General features: G+C 49.0%; 1 protein-coding gene and 1 pseudogene across 2 annotated transcripts in view; both read right to left on the bottom strand.

Annotated features, from left to right (window-relative positions):
• Positions 1 to 17990, bottom strand: part of SH3PXD2B (SH3 and PX domains 2B) — a 113734-nt gene that overhangs the window by 75398 nt on the left and 20346 nt on the right. For both annotated transcript variants that reach the window (XM_060008384.1, XM_060008385.1), the window contains exon 2: positions 5348 to 5428. In XM_060008384.1, coding sequence (XP_059864367.1) covers positions 5348 to 5428 — 81 coding nt within the window. The remainder of the gene's footprint in view (positions 1 to 5347; positions 5429 to 17990) is intronic.
• LOC132423750 (U6 spliceosomal RNA) lies at positions 5139 to 5238 on the bottom strand (annotated as a pseudogene).

Genomic DNA, 17990 nt, shown 5'->3' with positions numbered 1-17990 from the left:
TGGGAAATCATATCAGAAGGTGATCTGTCAGAAAGGGGACTTTCTTGCTGGTTGACTGTGAGTTTCTTTTCCCATGTAGGAGCCTGAGTGATGCTCCTTTCTTCTACCCCAGCGGCCTCTCTGCAGACTGCTTCCTCTGCCTGAGTGTCCTGCCCCCACCAGAGGGGACATTTACTTTTTTGTCATCTACAGGTTATTTTCCCTTCTTTGGCAGCAGGTCTCTGATCTCCTCTGGGGAATCTTCTACTCCTCTATTAGTCAGCATGGATTGATGCTGATTCTACTCCAGTTCCTGGGCTGGCCCTGACTGGCCTGGCCATTACCCAAGAGGAACCAATGAGACTTGTGCTGAAACCGTTGGGGTGTTCTCTTTTTCTCTGAAGTCACTGAGCTGACCGCTGGATACAGCTGGGAGCTGTGGCTGCCACCATACCAGACAACACCCTGCCTGGACACAGAGGAGACCAAGAAGTGGAGAAAGGCAGGTCCTGGTTCACCCTGTGGCACCTAGATCCAGCCATACCTGAAGCCAAGTACCCTTAGTCTTCTCAGTTCCATTTAGCTAATCAATGTAATTTTTGAATAATCCATATGGACTGGGTTTCTGTCATCTGCAACTAAAACACTGCTGACTAAAACAAGGTCTCATGGCCAGGAAGTGGCAGCATTTGGATAAAAGCCCAGCGTCTCAACCACTCTATTAAACTGGCATCACCGCCTGCTCTAATCTTCATGCCAATTCCTAGCAGCAACCCACGCCTATCAATAATCCCAACAGCTGACACTAGCTCAGGGCTCGACAGCCCAGAAACTGCTCTCACACACATCATCACTTTTTTACAAAAAGAAATTGAGATATACTTCACATACCATAAAATGCACCCTTTTAAAGTGTTCAATGCAGTGGGTTTTAGAATATTCCCAAGGTTGTGCAACCATGACCACTATCTAATTCCAGAACATTTTCATCACCCTAAAAAGACACCCAGTTCCCATTAACAGTCTCTCCTCCTTTCTCCCTCCCCCCAGCTCCCGGCAACCACTAATCTGCTTTCTGTCTCTATGGATTTGCCTCTTCCGGACACACATCATCACTTTTAACTCCAAAGGAGCCTCGTGAAGTAGCCACTGGTAAGAGCAGAGTGACCAAGACTGTGGACCCCGGTATTGCCTGCCCAGCTTCAAAGCCAAGTTCTAATGCTCATCGGCTGTGTGACCTCGGGCAAATGACTTAACCTTTCTGAGCCTGGGTTTCTTCATCTGTATCATTTGATAGGCTTGACATGAGGATTAAATGAGTCACTACATCCTGATGCTGAGCAGGCAGTACCTCAGGAATGCCAGCTGTTTCCCTAGCATCAGCCCCATGCTACTGATGAAGAAATCACCATCAGGCACAGAGGGGTTAAGGGGTGTGCCCGTGGCCACACAGAACAGGTGGCTGGGCCCCAAGTCTCCTGACTGAGTCGCCTGCTGTTTCCATTACGCCACACTGGCCGAGCTGCTCCTCCACGAAAGCTTGACCCTCCCCATGCTCTCGGCCAAGTTACTGCTGCAAAAGCCCAGGCTACTCGCCAGACAGGGAGGGAGGAATCATGAAACCATCCAACTTCAGGGTGTCGCAGCCCCATGCGGGCCGGCCTCCTTGCCTGGTCCTTGGGATCAGCCCCTTCTTCCAGCTTCCCTCTCTCAGGTGCGGGGCTCGGGGGCAGGGCAGGCCATTTCCAGGACAGCAGGACCCTCTGGAATTCCAGGACTCTCCCACTCCAGTTGCCCATCTGGGACTCTTTAAAGCTGGCTTAAGCCCCGTCTTTAGAAGACTTTGTTACGGGAGGAGACTCTAAGGCAGCTATTTATGTTGCAGCAAACCTCCAATTCTTACTAATTATGCTGGGGTTGGAGGGGAGGAAGCCTCACTTTTAAGTTCTGGTAGAAATAAGAAAGTTGAGTTTGAACAGGAGAGTGGAGGGAATGCAGGCTTCAGACCAGGATGCCTTGTGATCCAACCCTGGCTCGAAAACGTTCCCAAACAATGTCACCTTGGGCAAATCCCATGTGAGCAGAGCGACAGCAGATGACAGATAACGCTTACCGAGCAAAGCACAACTGACTGAACTGTCACGGCAGATGTGAGCAAAGTGCTTTCATTCTTAATACAGTGTGTGGATGGGGAAACTGAGGCTCAGAAACGTACAGCGGTGACACTGAGCTGAGATCTGAAAAGGCAAAGCTGAGATGTGAATGAACCCAGGTTTGCCTAACCCCAGAAGTCAAGGTCTGAAGCCCCGGGCGAGGCTGGAATAGGGAACTCGGTAACACAGGCAAGTTCCCCACACACCGCCTGGCCCGTAGGCTGCCAAAGGGCAGCAGCGAGCATTTCTGTCCGCGCCACCAGGGCCTCTTCCCCACCCTCTTCTCATTGAATCTCCTCCTCTAGATGATGCTGTCCCACCCGCCCCACCCCTCTGGCCACAGCTAGCAGGCTCGGGGGGGTGGACTCTGACCCAGGAGGCTGACACTCAGATGCTCTCTCCCAGAGACTGGAGCCGAACCCACCAACTCCAGTGCCTTGACCCAGGGAAGGGCACTTCAACTTGGGGACTGAAGGTGCTGTTTGGCGGAAGAAGCTGGTCCAGAGGGGCTGGCGGGAAAGGGAGCAGTTTCGATGGGAGAGCTTGTGGCCACGGGACACACGGCCCGGGAGCTGCCAGGCTTCCAGTGGGTCATTCTGTCGCTGGTTCTGGGCCCCTGTGAGGCCGGCTGTACTCCCGGCTCTGGTTTCCGTGGGGGCACACTGGCCTCCTCTCATCAGTCCACCCCCACTTCTCTCTGCCTAAGCTAGCTGAGTGGGTGTCTGCTCTGTGGGTGCCAATAAGCCCTAGGCTAGCAATCACCCATGTCACTCATCTCTGCCCCCTCTGTTCCTTCTTGGAAGCATCAGGCAGGCAAGAGGCCTCTGAAAGCAAAAATATAGGTAGCACTGCTGCCCCTGTAACATGGACCCTCGGTGCATGAAAAATCAGTCTAGCGACTTGCAAAATATCTACCCGACACCCACGCTCTAAAGACCTGCCGAAATGGATCACATCAATCACTCTTGCATCTGAGCAAGGGGGTATGGATCTGTCTTTCTCACGCAGGACCACTTTCGGAGGTGTTGGGCATTACTGCTATCGTCTTTCCTGCCTTTCCTCCAGGGTCAGCCCTTCCCCCGCCCATGCCCGTGTCTGCTCCTGCCAAGTCCCTTTTAGATGGTATCTTAACATCTTTAACATAGAGCCTCTTTGGGTACTGACATTGGTACATGTTTGCTGCAGACCAGAAGAAAAATATCATTTGTATATGATACTGTTTGGTTTGTTGCATAGTGAACACAAAACGTCACTTTTGAGTTCATTACATATTAAGTAATTAGGTAACTGGTGTCAACTTCTGTCCAGTATGCAATGACTTGGCAATTTATAATGTAGATTGTTTGGTGATACTGGGGAAACAGGTTAGGGGCACATTATTATCTACCCTCCCCCTTTTAAAATATTGGCGCACAGGCTCTGAAAATTCTCTCTTTGACATTTTTAGGAACAGATTAGGTCTGTTCAACCAAGGATGACGGTGGTTAATATCACCTCCAGAGAGAACATGGAAGGCAGAAAGACAGGCTGGTGTGTGGAGGACCCGGGCTGTCTCCTGATGTCCCCACCATGCCTTCTCTACCTCGGATCACAGCTGTTCTCTCCAGGTCTCAGTCCCCACCTCCCTGACTGAGAGGCAGAGCAGGGACCGGATAAGCCCACTGGCCATCACATTCCTCAACCATACCGACTGGCTTCGAGATGAGCCTATGAAACACAACACTGTGTTTGCTGGGACTTCTGCAAAGTGACCTTTCACTCTTTCCTGCTAAGTGTGAGCCCAGAGCATTGTGCAACCATGTGGGATCTGAGGATAAAGCAACATCAGGAAACTGGGAATTCAGAACAAGAGGAAGAATCTGGGTGAGAGGACACAGAGGAGAACCCTGTATCGAGCTTCACCTGAAGCCTGCCAGTTTCCTTCTCCCAGGACATTCTGTCACACCAGCCCCCTAAATCCCCCCATCTACTTAGGCCAGTTTGAGTTGGGTTTCTGTCCCTTGCAAACAAAGGATCCTAACTGGTACCCAGAGGGAAAGAAGACAGTCATCTCGATGAGGCCTTACGTTGGCCTGAGAGCTATGTGAGCCCCTCACCAAGCGGCAGGGAACACTCATGGATTCAGGAAGCTGGGCAAGTTCCCATCTCCTCCTGAGGTCTGTGTTTTCTAAAGAACTTTGTTACATCATATCAGGCACTGTGACTTTTCATGACACACTTGCTTTGAGTTGCTGGCCTTTGGTGACGTCAGGATAAGGCTGCTGACCCATGGATTAGAGATCTTTTACCCTCCTGGGGAGGGGCTGACACAGAGCTGTCCACATAGGCTTCCTGTGAGACTGGTGGTGCTCATGGGGGTTATAGTTCATTCCTTCGTTTGTTCGTTTGTTCATTCATTCACTCACCAAACATTCACTGGATACATACAGTGTCCTTGAATAAAACATGAAGGAAAGAGAGGATAATGAAGATGTGGTTCCTGCCCATGAGAGTCCTAGTTTAGAGGGGGACAGGCAGACAACTTCAATACAGAGTCAGGAGAGAGGGATGCAGAGCTGTGGGGTGCAGAGGAGGTGGCCTTCGCTGGCCAGGGAATGAAGTCAGACCAGGCTTCCCAGAGGATGAGACAACGAGGGGGCTGGAGGGGGCAGGAGGTGTTCCAGGTGAGGAAGAGCTAATGCAAAGGCCTCAGAGGAGAGGAGAAGGCGAGCACGGTGCCCTGGGAGCACGGCAGGCATTTTAGGAGCCGAGCAAGGAGGCTGATGGGAAGAGGAGGCCAAGGTGAGGCAACAGACGTGGGTCTGTCTTGAGAGCAGAACAGGTCCACGAGGTCTGAACGCACTCAACACGACTACACCAGTTCAAGATCTGCACTTCAAGGCCAACAGAAACGGTCTCCAGGTCAGCCTCCGTCTGGAGCACTCAACAGGAGCCTTTATTTGGAAAATACTGAATATTAAAGCATAAGGCAATACAGCCCATTACTTATGTCCCCAGCGTGTCCCCAGACACGCTCCTCAAAGTTGCGTGTCACCCCTGCACAGGGGCCAGGCTAATCTTCTCTACATCATTCCAATTTTAGTATATGTGCTGCTGAGGTGAGTGCATAGACATCATTTTAAACAAGAACACTGTGGCTGTGAAGTCAAAGTGGAAAGTAAGTCCAAATAAACTCTTCCCCACCTTGCAGCTCACCGGAGACCCCAAATCCTTACCTGGAGATCAAAGAATTTGCTGTAGCGCCGGTAAATGGCCTCCGTGGAGCCGCTGGACCACGTGACACGGATGATGTAGACCTGCAGAGAGGGATGGAGACAGGCGTGAACACCAAGGGGGTCTTTCCATCTCCAGGACTCAAGACCAAAGCAGTTCAGAGTCAGAAAGACCTGGGTTTGAATCTCAGCTCTGCCCCTGACCAGCGGTATGACTTGGACGGGTTACTTGCTCTCTCTGAGCCCCAGCTTCCTCTTCAATAAAATAGGTCTAAATACCCCCACCTCTGAGAGTTGTGCAAAGGATTCCATGAAATCAGGTATAGGAAAGCATAAGCACCCTGCTCATCTCAGGAGACGCCGTTAATCTCACGATTTCTTACCCCCCACTCAATTCAGAGAGCCCCAGGGCTGGCTCCTTTGTCAGTATCATTCTTAAAACTTGGACTTGTCAGAAGGCACAGCAACCTGCGGCTCTTAGCTCTCTTGTATTTCTCATAAGCTACGCCATCACGCCATTTTCTCCAGTTAGGGCCTGGGCTGACTCATCTTTTCCCTCTGCATGTCAGTTTCTCCATCTGTAAACTGGGTTAACAGCATCTGTTTCCGCTGCCTCCCGGCATAGTGTGAGGACTCGATTAAGACGGAGGATGGAGGCAGCCACTTTATAAACCACAGGGCCACGTTTTCAATCTCTGTCACAGCACACACAGCACACACAGAAAATAATGCATTGACAACAAATTCGGGCAAACCAAGGTGGCAGCAGGAGGTCACAGCATCTGGCTGGGGGCTCTGGTGGCCCTGGACACCACCTGGATACTCAAGGGAGAAGGGATCAGCACATCCATTCCTGGCTTGCACAAATTATCTGTGGTTACAGGGTAATTTTGACACTTAAAACATACATATGTGAAAGCTATCTGGAAACAGAGAAATGCTGTATAAACACGAGGGGCTAGGTGTTGTTAAAGAGGCCAGGGGGGTACACAGGCAGGGTCCCTGCCTCTGTGAGTGGAGGGTAAGCTGTGGAGACAGCACGTGCATAAGTGAAGATAAGTAACATGTACGCAGGGGACGTCTGTTATTTTTTGCCCAGTACTGATTAACCTTTCCTTCAACCAGAGTGCCTTGACTTTCCTCCTGGGAGCCTCCTTCCCTACCTCAACACAGTCCCTTAGACACCAAGGTGGGTACCACTGTCCACAGTGATTGGTTGAGGAGTGAGCACATGACCCACGCCGGGCCAATCACAGCCAGTAAGAATCAGCCCTGGGACTTCTGCTCTGACCCCTGAGAAAGATAAGCTCTCTTTCTTTGAGGTTGCTAGGCTGTTAGGATGCAACATGGAGATGCCAGGGGGCCATCTCATCATCGCTTGGGAGGAGCCTGCCTGAGAATGAGGCCAGTATCAGTGGAATCCTGATGACACAGTCTGCCCCTTAGGTCCAGCTTTGCCTGTAGCTCTATCTACTCCTTGTCTGTTCAGTTTCCTGAGCCAGTAAATCCTGGGCAACACCCACACTCTGGGATTATCTCTGAAGCCAGTTTAAGCTGGGTTTCTGACACATGTAATTTAGTCCTGACGGATGCAGGAAGGGGGGCGGGAGAGATCTCTGAAGCTTGAAGTCATCATGGTGTACCTTGAAGGACATGTAGATCTAGATAGCAGGAGAGGAAAGAAGAGACCGTCGGTGGTAAGGGATGATGGTGGAGCAAAGACGAGCTCAGGGAGTATGGGGGACCACGCCTAGCAGTGGTTTCCAAAGCGGTTTTAGACAAAGTCTCTTCCCAAAAGAGTTCTTGCTAGGATACCTTCATTCAAAACAGGAAAAGGAGGAGCTACGGGGGGCCAGAGCCAGAGCCCATTGTGAACACCAGGGACTTATGGGAGAAGATTTTCCAAGTGAGAAGAGATGAAAAATGTAAAGACAAATCAAGACAAGATGGGAGGTGCCCCTGAATACCCAGCTAAGGGGTTCACCAGGAACAACCACCCTAAATCCAACATCTATTTCATTTCAGCAAAGCAAGGCAGGAAGGAAGGCATTTGGACTCTAGACTCACGCAATTTCGTAACCCCCAGGGCCTCAGTTTCCATCTGTAAAACGGGGTCATCGAGCCCATCTTACATAGAATTGTGATGATTATCAGAGGTAAAGCTCTGAGCTCCTTGCAGAGAGGAAAAGTTCAAGAAATCTTAGTACCCTTCACTCTGAGTCCCCAGTGTCTACCTGGCCCCAGTTCAGAAAGACAGACTATTTCAACACCAGGGATTCAGGTATCCCACCTCCCCCAGCCTTGTTTGTGTCCACTAGTCCTGGGTACCTCATAGAGCCAAAAGACAGGGCAGGGCATCCTTTGGGAGGCAGAGTCACCCTGGAAAAGTGATTTTACGACAAAAAGAGCTGTCTCCAAAGCCATTTGAATAGTCATTAGTCTTATTAAAAAGAAAACAGGGGAATCCCTGGTGGTGCAGTGGTTAAAAATCCCCCTGCCAATGCAGAGGACATGGGTTTGAGCCCTCGTCCAAGAAGATCCCACATGCCGTGGAGCAACTAAGCCCGTGCACCGCAACTACTGAGCCCACGTGCGACAACTACTGAAGCCCACGCGCCTAGAGCCCGTGCTCCGCCAAGAGAAGCCACCGCAATGAGAAGCCCGCGCACTGCAACGAAGAGCAGCCTCCACTAGCCGCAACTAGAGAAAAGCCCATGCGCAGCAGCGAAGAGAAAGAAAGAGAGAGAGAGAGAGAGAAAGAAAACATCAATGCTGCTTAAGCAAGCCTCCAGCGTGTCGATTTAGAGTGGCTCCCATTCATTCATTCACTCTACAACATTTATTAAACACCTCTTGTGTACCAGGCCCTCTGCCAGGTGCTGGGTTACAATGAGCAGCAGGACAGCCTCGGACCCTGCCCTTGGACAGTGGGAAGATGGGCAATAAACCATCAGATGAGGAAATATGTATATAATTTAAGTTACAGTAAGTGCTAGGAAGGACCCCAAAGCCTGCTGTGGTAGCGCAGGATGGGGATGGTGGTGGAGGGTGTTCCTGGAAGGGAACTGCTCTGAGGGAGCAGCCTTTGAACCGAGACCTGAAGGCTGAGGAACTGGCTTGGGGAAGAGCTGAGGAAAGTGTATTCCAGACAGAATGCAAAGTACAAATGAAGACACGCAGGCTGGAAAATGCTTGGAATGTTTGAGGAACCAGAAGACCATTATGGCAGGACAGAGCTGTCAGGGAAGGGGATGTGGCCAGGAGGGGCAGCAGCTGTATCACGAGGGTCTTATAGGGCTTATAGGCCACGGTGAGGGATTTTTATTCTATTGAAGTTTTGAGGGGTGCAGGGGGCTGGGGAGGAGGCGTTTGACATAATTTAATGTATGTTTTAAAAAAATATCCATCTATATGCCTCTGGCTGCTGTGCAGAAAATGGTTTTGAAAAGGGGCAGGGAAACTAGCAAGGGGGCTTTTCCATATCTGAAAGGGACCATGGAACTCAGCCAACCCAATGGCCCCACCTTCCAGATGAGTAAATGGAGTCCCAGAAAATACCCTACCGAAGGTCCCCATCCTGGGGGATGTATAAACAAAGTCTGTATGACTATCTGTGAAGGACAATGCCAATGTGGATTAAAAACAAGAAAAAAAAAAATCATCAAAGATTTTAAAACCAACCCAAAACATACACCCATAAACAGAAAAAGAAAAATTCTGCTTACATAATTCATTCTTGATCTCTTGTTTAAAATTTTTAAAAAATTTATTTATTTAGTTAGTTATATTTATTTTTTTTTAGGTGTGTCACTCTATTTAGGTGTTTTTTCATTTCTGTCAGTAATATTTTCTAGTTTTCTTTTAATTTTTATAAAATTTTATTTACCCAGAATTTTAGAATTTTATTTATTTTTTTATACAGCAGGTTCTTATTACTTATCCATTTTATACACATTAGTATATACATGTCAATCCCAATCTCCCAATATTTATTTATTTATTTATTTATTTTTGGCTGAGTTGGGTCTTTGTTGCTGTACGTGGGCTTTCTCTAGTTGCAGCAAGCGGGGGTTACTCTTTGTTGCGGTGTGTGGGCTTCTTGTTGCAGTGGCTTCTCTTGCTGTGGAGCACGGGCTCTAGGCGTGCTTCAGTAGTTGCGGCACACGTGCTCAGTAGCTGTGGCTCGCGGGCTCTAGAGCACAGGCTCAGTAGTTGTGGCGCATGGGCTTAGTTGCTCTGTGGCATGTGGGATCTTCCTGGACCAGGGCTCGACCCCATGTCCCCTGCATTGGCAGGCGGATTCTTTTTTTTTTTTTTAACTATTTTTTTTTAACATGTTTATTGGGGTATAATTGCTTTACAATGGTGTGTTAGTTTCTGCTTTATAACAAAGTGAATCAGTCATACATAAACATATGTTCCCATATGTCTTCCCTCTTGCGTCTCCCTCCCTCCCACCCTCCCTATCCCACCCCTCCAGGCTGTCACAAAGCACCGAGCCAATATCCCTGTGCCATGCAGCTGCTTCCCACTAGCTCTACCTTACTACGTTTGTTAGTGTGTATATGTCCATGACTCTCTCTCACCCTGTCACAGCTCACCCTTCCCCCTCCCCATAACCTCAAGTCCGTTCTCTAGGAGGTCTGCGTCTTCATTCCTGCCTTACCCCTAGGTTCTTCATGACATTTTTTTTTCCTTAAATTCCATATATATGTGTTAGCATACGGTATTTGTCTTTTTCTTTCTGACTTACTTCACTCTGTATGACAGACTCTAGGTCTATCCACCTCATTACAAACAGCTCAGTTTCGTTTCTTTTTATGGCTGAGTAATATTCCATTGTATATATGTGCCACATCTTCTTTATCCATTCATCCGATGATGGGCACTTAGGTTGTTTCCATCTCCAGGCTATTGTAAATAGAGCTGCAATGAACATTTTGGTACATGACTCTTTTTGAATTTTGGTTTTCTCAGGGTATATGCCCAGTAGTGGGATTGCTGGGTCATATGGTAGTTCTATTTGTAGTTTTTTAAGGAAACTTGGCAGGCGGATTCTTAACCACTGTGCCACCAAGGAAGCCCTTGTTTACAATTGTTTTTTTTGTGGTACGCGGGCCTCTTACTGTTGTGGCCTCTCCCGTTGCGGAGCACAGGCTCCGGACGCACAGGCTCAGCGGCCATGGCTCACGGGACCAGCCGCCCTGTGGCATGTGGGATCTTCCCAGACCGGGGCACGAACCCGCGTCCCCTGCATCGGCAGGCGGACTCTCAACCACTGCGCCACCAGGGAAGCCCTGTTTACAATTTTTAAAGTTCTGTCCCTATGGTACAAGAACTCTGTAGCAGATCTAACTGGCTTATTGGAATCAACCTCTGAGCACAATGTCTGCATTTTTAGGCACAGATCTAACTTTTTGATGAGAATTGTCCCAATGTAGGGCTTTGGCCTTGCCCACGGTTTGGGGGCTGGTGAAAGAGCCCATGCACTGGGTTCTAATGCCAGCCCTGCTGTTTGGTGAAACTCACAAGGTACCAATCTCTCTGGCCACAGTGTCCTTCTCTCTAAAATGAGGACAGCAATCTCCCCTGAGGACTCACTGCAATAACTAAGGTACATATAGGGCTTTGCCAATGCCCGGCACACATGAGCTGTGCAGTTCGCTTTTCCCTCATGGCAGGTATCCGGTATTCCTCCTTATCTGGTACCTCCTCTCTCCTTTTGGTAATAGCCCCTGATTTCCCTTGGAGGGTCACCTTTCTCCCGCCCCTAGTCTTTGTGATAGGGAGTATCATGTGTCCCAAGCCCGGCCAACCAGAATCTACCAGTCCCTGATCCCAACAATGGTTCAGGGATGGGCACGTCACCCAAGCCAGGCTGATGAGACTCAATTCTGGGACTTCTGATGGCATGATCAGGAAAGAGACCCTTTTCCCCACTGCAGTGGCGAGCTGGGAGAACTCTACACCGTGATTTAAGATGTAGAAAGCACAGAAGCAAGCAGAGCTCAGGGGGAGAGAAAAGTGGCATGTCCTGTGACACTGCTTGAACCCCTGGACCTGGCATCCCGGACATTCCACACACACAAGCCCAAACCTTTTTTCTTATTTAAAGTCAGCATGAGTTAGTTTTTGTTACTTGCAACCAAAGCATTCCTAACACATCTGACCTTGGCTTTTGGATTATATCCCAAACCCAGTTAATACTCAGTGGCCTGGTGTTAAGCAATTAAAAGCAGACTTTTTCGTAGCAGCATTAGTCACAATAGCCAAAAGGCAGAAACAACCCAAGCGTCCACTGAGAGATGAATGGATAAGCAAAATGTGTGATATTATATTCAGCCTTAAAAAAGGAAATTCTGACATATGCCATAACATGGATGAACCTTGAGGACATTATGCTAAATGAAAAAGACCAGTCACAAAAAGACACACACTGTGTGATTCCACTTATACTAGGTAGTTAGAGTTTTCAAATTCATAGAGACAGAAAGTAGAATGGTGGTTGCCAGAGGCTGGGGAAAGCGGAATGGGGAGTTAGTGCTTAATGGGTTTGGGAAGATGAAGAGTCGTGGAGATGGATGGTGGTGACGGCTGCACAACAGTGTGAATGTACTTAACGTTACTGAACTGTGCACTTAAAAATGGTTGAAATGGTAACATTTATGTTATGTATATTTTATCACAATTTAAATAAATAAGTAAATAAATAAATAAGCAGATTTCCTTCAGAGATTTACATAGTGCATGTCATGCTGCCTGGAAGTGACACTTATAACTTTTTCCCTGGTGTAGCCCTCAAAACACGTGTTGCATACCTGAAGAAGAACTTATATCCAGAATATATTAAAAAAAAAAAAAACACAACTCAACAGTAAGGAAACAACCAACCCAATTACACGATAGACAAAAGATCGGAAGAGACACTTCATCAAAGAGGATATATGGGGACCTCCCCGGTGGCGCAGTGGTTAAGAATCCGCCTGCCAATGCAGGGGACACGGGTTCAAGCCCTGGTCTGGGAGGATCCCACATGCCGCGCAGCAACTAAGCCTGTGTGCCACAACTACTGAGCCTGCGCTCTAGAGCCTGCGAGCCACAACTACTGAAGCCTGTGAACCTAGAGCCCGCACACTGCAACGAAGAGTAGCCCCCACTCGCCACAACTAGAGAAACGCCGCATGCAGCAATGAAGACCCAACGCAGTCAAAAATAAAATAAATAAATTTATTTAAAAAAAAAAAGAGAGAGAGGGTTTCCCTGGTGGTGCAGTGCTTGGGAGTCCGCCTGCCGAGGCGGGGGACGCGGGTTTGTGCCCCGGTCCAGGAGGATCCCACATGCCGTGGAGCGGCTGGGCCCGTGAGCCATGACCGCTGGGCCTGCACGTCCGGAGCCTGTGCTCCGCAACGGGAGAGGCCACAACAGTGAGAGGCCCGCGTACCGCAAAAAAAAAAAAAAAAAAAGAGGATATATGGATGGCAAGTAAGTGCATGAGAAGATATTCAACATCATTAGCCATTAGAGAAAGGCAAATTAAAACCATGATGAAGGATCACCACGCATCCATTAGAATGGCTAAGATAGAAAAAAATACTGACAAAAACAAGTGCTGACAAAAATGTGGGACCACCTGAACTCTCAGACATTGCTGGGGGGAGAAAAAGACGGCACAGCCACTCTGGAAAGATCCTTGATGGAGGCTGAACCATGGGGTGAAAGGTTGTTGGAGAAAAGGAGAGTCATACGGGGTGAAGATATCACCCCAGGGATTAGTCTCATAGCAAAGGGAAAAATGTCCCTTTTCAATGGAGAGATCTGGCGACCACAACTGTAATAGGTGATCAAACCTAGCGTGACCAATAAGAGGGACAATTAGACTCTGAGGTGATGCAATAGGAAGTATACAAAACCTTCTGTCAAGTATCGTCACCAAAATATTTAACCTGAATCTCAAGTCTCTTGACCTAAGTTTCACTTCATAGGAAGTACAGGAGGGAGAGGAGCAAGCTAAATGACACGTAAGGAAACAATCAGATAAATCCAGAATGTGGGATGGTCTACAAGTCTACTCCTAGGGCACAGCTCAAGTGCTACCTCCTCCAGAAAGCCCTCCCTGACTGCTCCCGCCCCACCAATATCAGGTTGGGTCTCCCTGGTGCATGCCCCTTGGCACCTACTGTCCCATCACAAAGTCGACTACACTTTACAGCAACTGCTGACAGCAGGAACCATGCTTGTCTTGTACATACACCGAATGCTGTATGCCCAGCTCTGAGCACAATGGAAAGTCTGTACTTTGTGGAAAAAAAATGAAGAAGACACGAAGATGCCAAGAAGTCAAGCCCTCTCTGGCTCCTGTCCTGCTTCACCACAACCCCTCCCTCTGGGAATGAGCAAGCACAGAGACCACACTGGTGTCCTAGGGCCACGGAGGAGGCCTTAAACCGGAATTAGCCACCAGCAAAATCCCTTCTTACACAACCTCAGCATCAGGGCCTGCGTGATTTGCAAATTCTAGACTCCCCAGGTCCGGGTTTCTCACAGGGCCTCTGCGTCACCAGGGCCAGAAGTCCTGGGTTTCTAAACTTCCTCTAAGTCAGCCACGCCAGGGTGCTTGGGGTCGAGGTGGGTAGATGACTGGGTCTTGGTCTCCCCCAAATCCTCGCGAGCTTGCAGGCCAGGCTAATAGCTCCCACGTTGTCCTAGAGAGGGGTAGAGGCGCAAAAGTGCAGTGACTTGCCTGAGGTCACAGGCTACACAGTGCAGAGCAAGGACTCTGACCCAGGTTACCTCTAACCCTGACGGCCCTGCTGCACCAGGGAATCACGCCCCCACCCAGTAGCTGGGCCACAGTTGGACCAATGAGATGGCTGCTCATTTTTCTACCTCTTCCTCAGAGCCTGCTGGGAGGCTATTGAGTTCAGGGCTTAAGAGGTCCTGGATTCACCCTCGGCCTCCATCTCAACTAGCTGCATGGTCCTGGGAAAGCAGCTTTACCTCTCTGCGACACAGCTTCCTGCTCCGTAAAAAACGGGGATCATTACAGTGTGATGATTAAATGAGAAAATGCATGGAGAGTGCTGGGCTTGGGGCCTGGCACACGGTAAATGTTCCATGAAGAGAAGCTATCATCCTCCTCCTCACTTTGAGCTAAACACAGGGACATAGAGCTGAGGGGACCTCGCCCCTGCTCGTTGTCTCTACAGGTGAGCCCCTCCTGCAGCCCACCCTCCAGTCCCCATCTGTCCCCATCTCCCCCCGGCGCTGCCTCTTCCACTGTCTTCTCCAGGCCCCAGGGGGGTGCAGAGGGACTGTCCCTCCAGGGCCTGGGAACACAGGTCCAGCTCACCTGAGTCTGGGGCACAGGTCTCCCAGCTGCTGGGTGAGTCAGGGCCCTGATCCCTCCCCGTTGGTGTCTGGGGGGGAGACCCTGCCACCTCCCACCCCAACCCTTGGGCCTCAGCCTGAGTGCAGGGGAGCAAATGTTGGGCCACCACACATGCGAGTCTGCTTGGTGCTGGGGCTCTAGCAGCCCTGGCTTTCCCTCCTCTACCTGGGGGTGAGGACCATCCCAGGGAGTCCCAGGTCAGTCTGACTTGCCAGGAGCTGCCATAAAGAGGGTGAAAAATCCCACCTGTTCATAGATGGAATTAGGTGTCATGTAGCCTGGGCCACAGTGACCCCTGTCCTCTGAGGACCACCCTGTCCCAGGGCCTCCAGAGGCCACTTTTCTTCAACTTAGACTGCTTTTGGAAGACAGAAAAGAAAAGAGCCCCCTGGCAGATGCCAAAAGTTCATCTGTGGACCCCCACCTCCATGAGAAGCACCACTTGTTTCATCTCACAGCCACAGCTGACTGGTCCAGGCGTGGTCAGTTTCTCGGGAACCTGAAATCAGACCTGAATATATCAGCTCCATCCGAGACGATGCTCCTGCAGCCTGAGCCACCTCCAGTTTGTGACAGACATTTGGTCTGCAGAGAGGGACGAACGAAGGAGAGGCAGAGAAAGGAGAGGCAGGGAGAGCCCTGCTTGGCTCCCGTCCGCACTCTAGCTCCTGCTTCTAGGGCCCACCTGCCCACCCAGGGCCGCTATGACGCAGGGGACTGGCCTTCTAGTTCATTTCCCTCTTAGCATGAAGAAGGTTTGTGCACCACTAAAAGAATTCTGTGATACAGGGGAAAGTTCAGGCATTATCTTAGGTGAAAGAACAGTCTAAAACAACAATCTAATCTCAAAAAAATTATGTATACAGTATATAAGTGTATGTGTGTACTTGTGTATATTTCATTTGTGTATTACGGTGAAGGCCGACTTAGTGAACACAGAACCAGGGGAAATGAGGGCTGGGGTCCTGTGAGCCTCTGATCACAACATTTTCATCCAAAGATCAATACACAGCCTTGCTGTACGTTTCTGTTTAATGACACCTTATTTAATGTATATTGTTGATTCATTAAGCTTGAACTCATGGCCAGTGGCACTGTAACTCATGCCTGAACGAAGCTTACCTAACACCTCCGAAAGACACATCACACTTAGGAACACTGGACAGCCCTTTAGCACTAGGTTTGAGGCCATGTTAAACAGCGAAATGACCAAAAAAAGCACGAGATGTATACAATGTGGCAATAAAGAGACCATGAAAAAGACACCTGTTCAGAGTATAAGAGCTGGAACAAGAAGGCAGAGGTTGCCTCGTTCAACCCCAGCTGGGGAAATGCACCTCAGGCCACACGGTTTTTGCGGCCACGCACATGCCCACATCTGCAAGCGACCGGGAAAACACTGCAAGTACTGATGCTGGATTAGAAATAAATTTTAGCAAGTAGGCAAATTCCCAAATATGGAACCGGCAAATAATGTGGATGGACTATATTGTATATAAAGTGTGTGTGTATGTCTATAAACCACTGATATATACATACATATATATATATACATATATATATATATATAAACATGTATATATATGGTTTGCTCTGGGTTGGTAGGAATATGTTAAGACTTTAAAAATTCTCTTCTTGAAGTTTCTTGTATTCTCCAGATTTTCTACTGTGTATTTTCTTTTATAATCAGAACGAAAATGTCACTTTCCTAGGAGAACAGGAAGAAATGTGTCTCTGACACACTCTCTCGTCTGGAACACCAAGGTTGAACCCCATTTTCCCTCACTGTCTCGGCTCAGTCCTAGGGCCGTTCCTCTGGAACATCCTTCCAGATCACGGAGCACCTCCTGGGTGCAGGTACAGCCGATGACAGAGGTGGGAGTGTGGGATGGGAGGAAGCTGGGAGTTGTCAGAGGGTGTCTTAGCCCTGACCTCACTCTAAGTTCGGGAAAGTCTTTTGCCCCTTTGAGCCTTTGTGTTCTCTGAAAAATGGGGATAAGGACACTCATCCTTCCTACCTCACAGGCAAAGATCGAATGAGATATTTTTTTACAGCTCCAGAAATGGAATCTGTGTTGGTTAGAATCTCCGCTTGTGGCTGGGATTTGAGGGAGAATGTTCCACAAATGCTTCCTGACTCCTCCACAGTCACCTCCTTTGGCAGGTCCAACCCAGCCCAATGGAGTGTGGGCTCCCAGTGCCTGGAGGGATCCCACTAGACACACAGAAATTTATGTTCCATTTCTAAGGTCAGGTCATCCATGAATAAAGATTTAAAACAGAACAAAGCTTAGAGGTCCTTGAACAACAGCTGGAGTCAGGCCTGGGCATGGCTACGTAACAGAAACAGGCAGCTCTGCTTAACTGACATGCCTTATCCCTGCAGACCCACTGGCCCACACCTCTGCCCATGGCCGCAACTCTTGGAAAGGCCCCAGAACTCCATCGATATGCCATCCCCAGGGCAGGATGATATGAAACAGCTGTTGCCCCACCTCCGGAGCACTGTGATCTCATATGCTTTCATCACGTGAACTAGAGAACATGAGAAGGTGTTTTTGCCCAGTGAATAAGATCCCTGAGGCACGGGGGAATGTCCTCCAATCTCACTTTGCTTTGCAAATCTCTATGGTGGGGTTTCTAGGGCTGGCAAAGAATCTGGTTGTAATTCCCCGCTGATATTAATTAGAAGGGGTGTGGCTTCTGCACTAGTCACATGACAAAGTGATTACATTTTGATCTGGGTTGCAGTGGCCAGAGGTTTAAATCTGGGGGAGGGTCTGGTCCAAGCGCTTTTCAAAGTGACGGTCCTTAGATCACTGTCTCAACGTATGCAGGAGCTCGGGCACACCAGCCGGTTTTAGGTGATTCAGGGCTCGGCACTAAACTGCAGGGAATCCCATAGTGAGAAAGTTAGTCTCTGCCATTCCCTTCCGGCCCTGACTGGCTCAGAAAGTTGGCAATAGCGGCTTTTCAACACCCCTTCCAACACTTGCTGGTCTCATTTCCTGAAGAAGGGACAGAAGACCTCACGGCAGGCAACGCTTGCCAGGAAGAACTTTAACACACTGATTTTCTTCTTCCTTTCTATTTAGTTTCCTTCTATTTCTAGCGAGGGCTGCTGGTTTTCCATTTATGGTGGACAGCTAAAGTTTCCCTTTAAAAATAATTGAAGTAAAAAAGTGAGTCACTTTGAAGAATACTGAATTAAGAATATGTAGTACAGGGGGTTTGCGGCTATGCCAATCGTTGTGATGG

Source organism: Delphinus delphis, chromosome 3 (assembly GCF_949987515.2).
Source record: "Delphinus delphis chromosome 3, mDelDel1.2, whole genome shotgun sequence".
NCBI lineage: Eukaryota > Metazoa > Chordata > Mammalia > Artiodactyla > Delphinidae > Delphinus > Delphinus delphis.
Note: the sequence above shows the minus strand (reverse complement) of the source record. Positions and strands in the feature narration are given on the sequence as shown.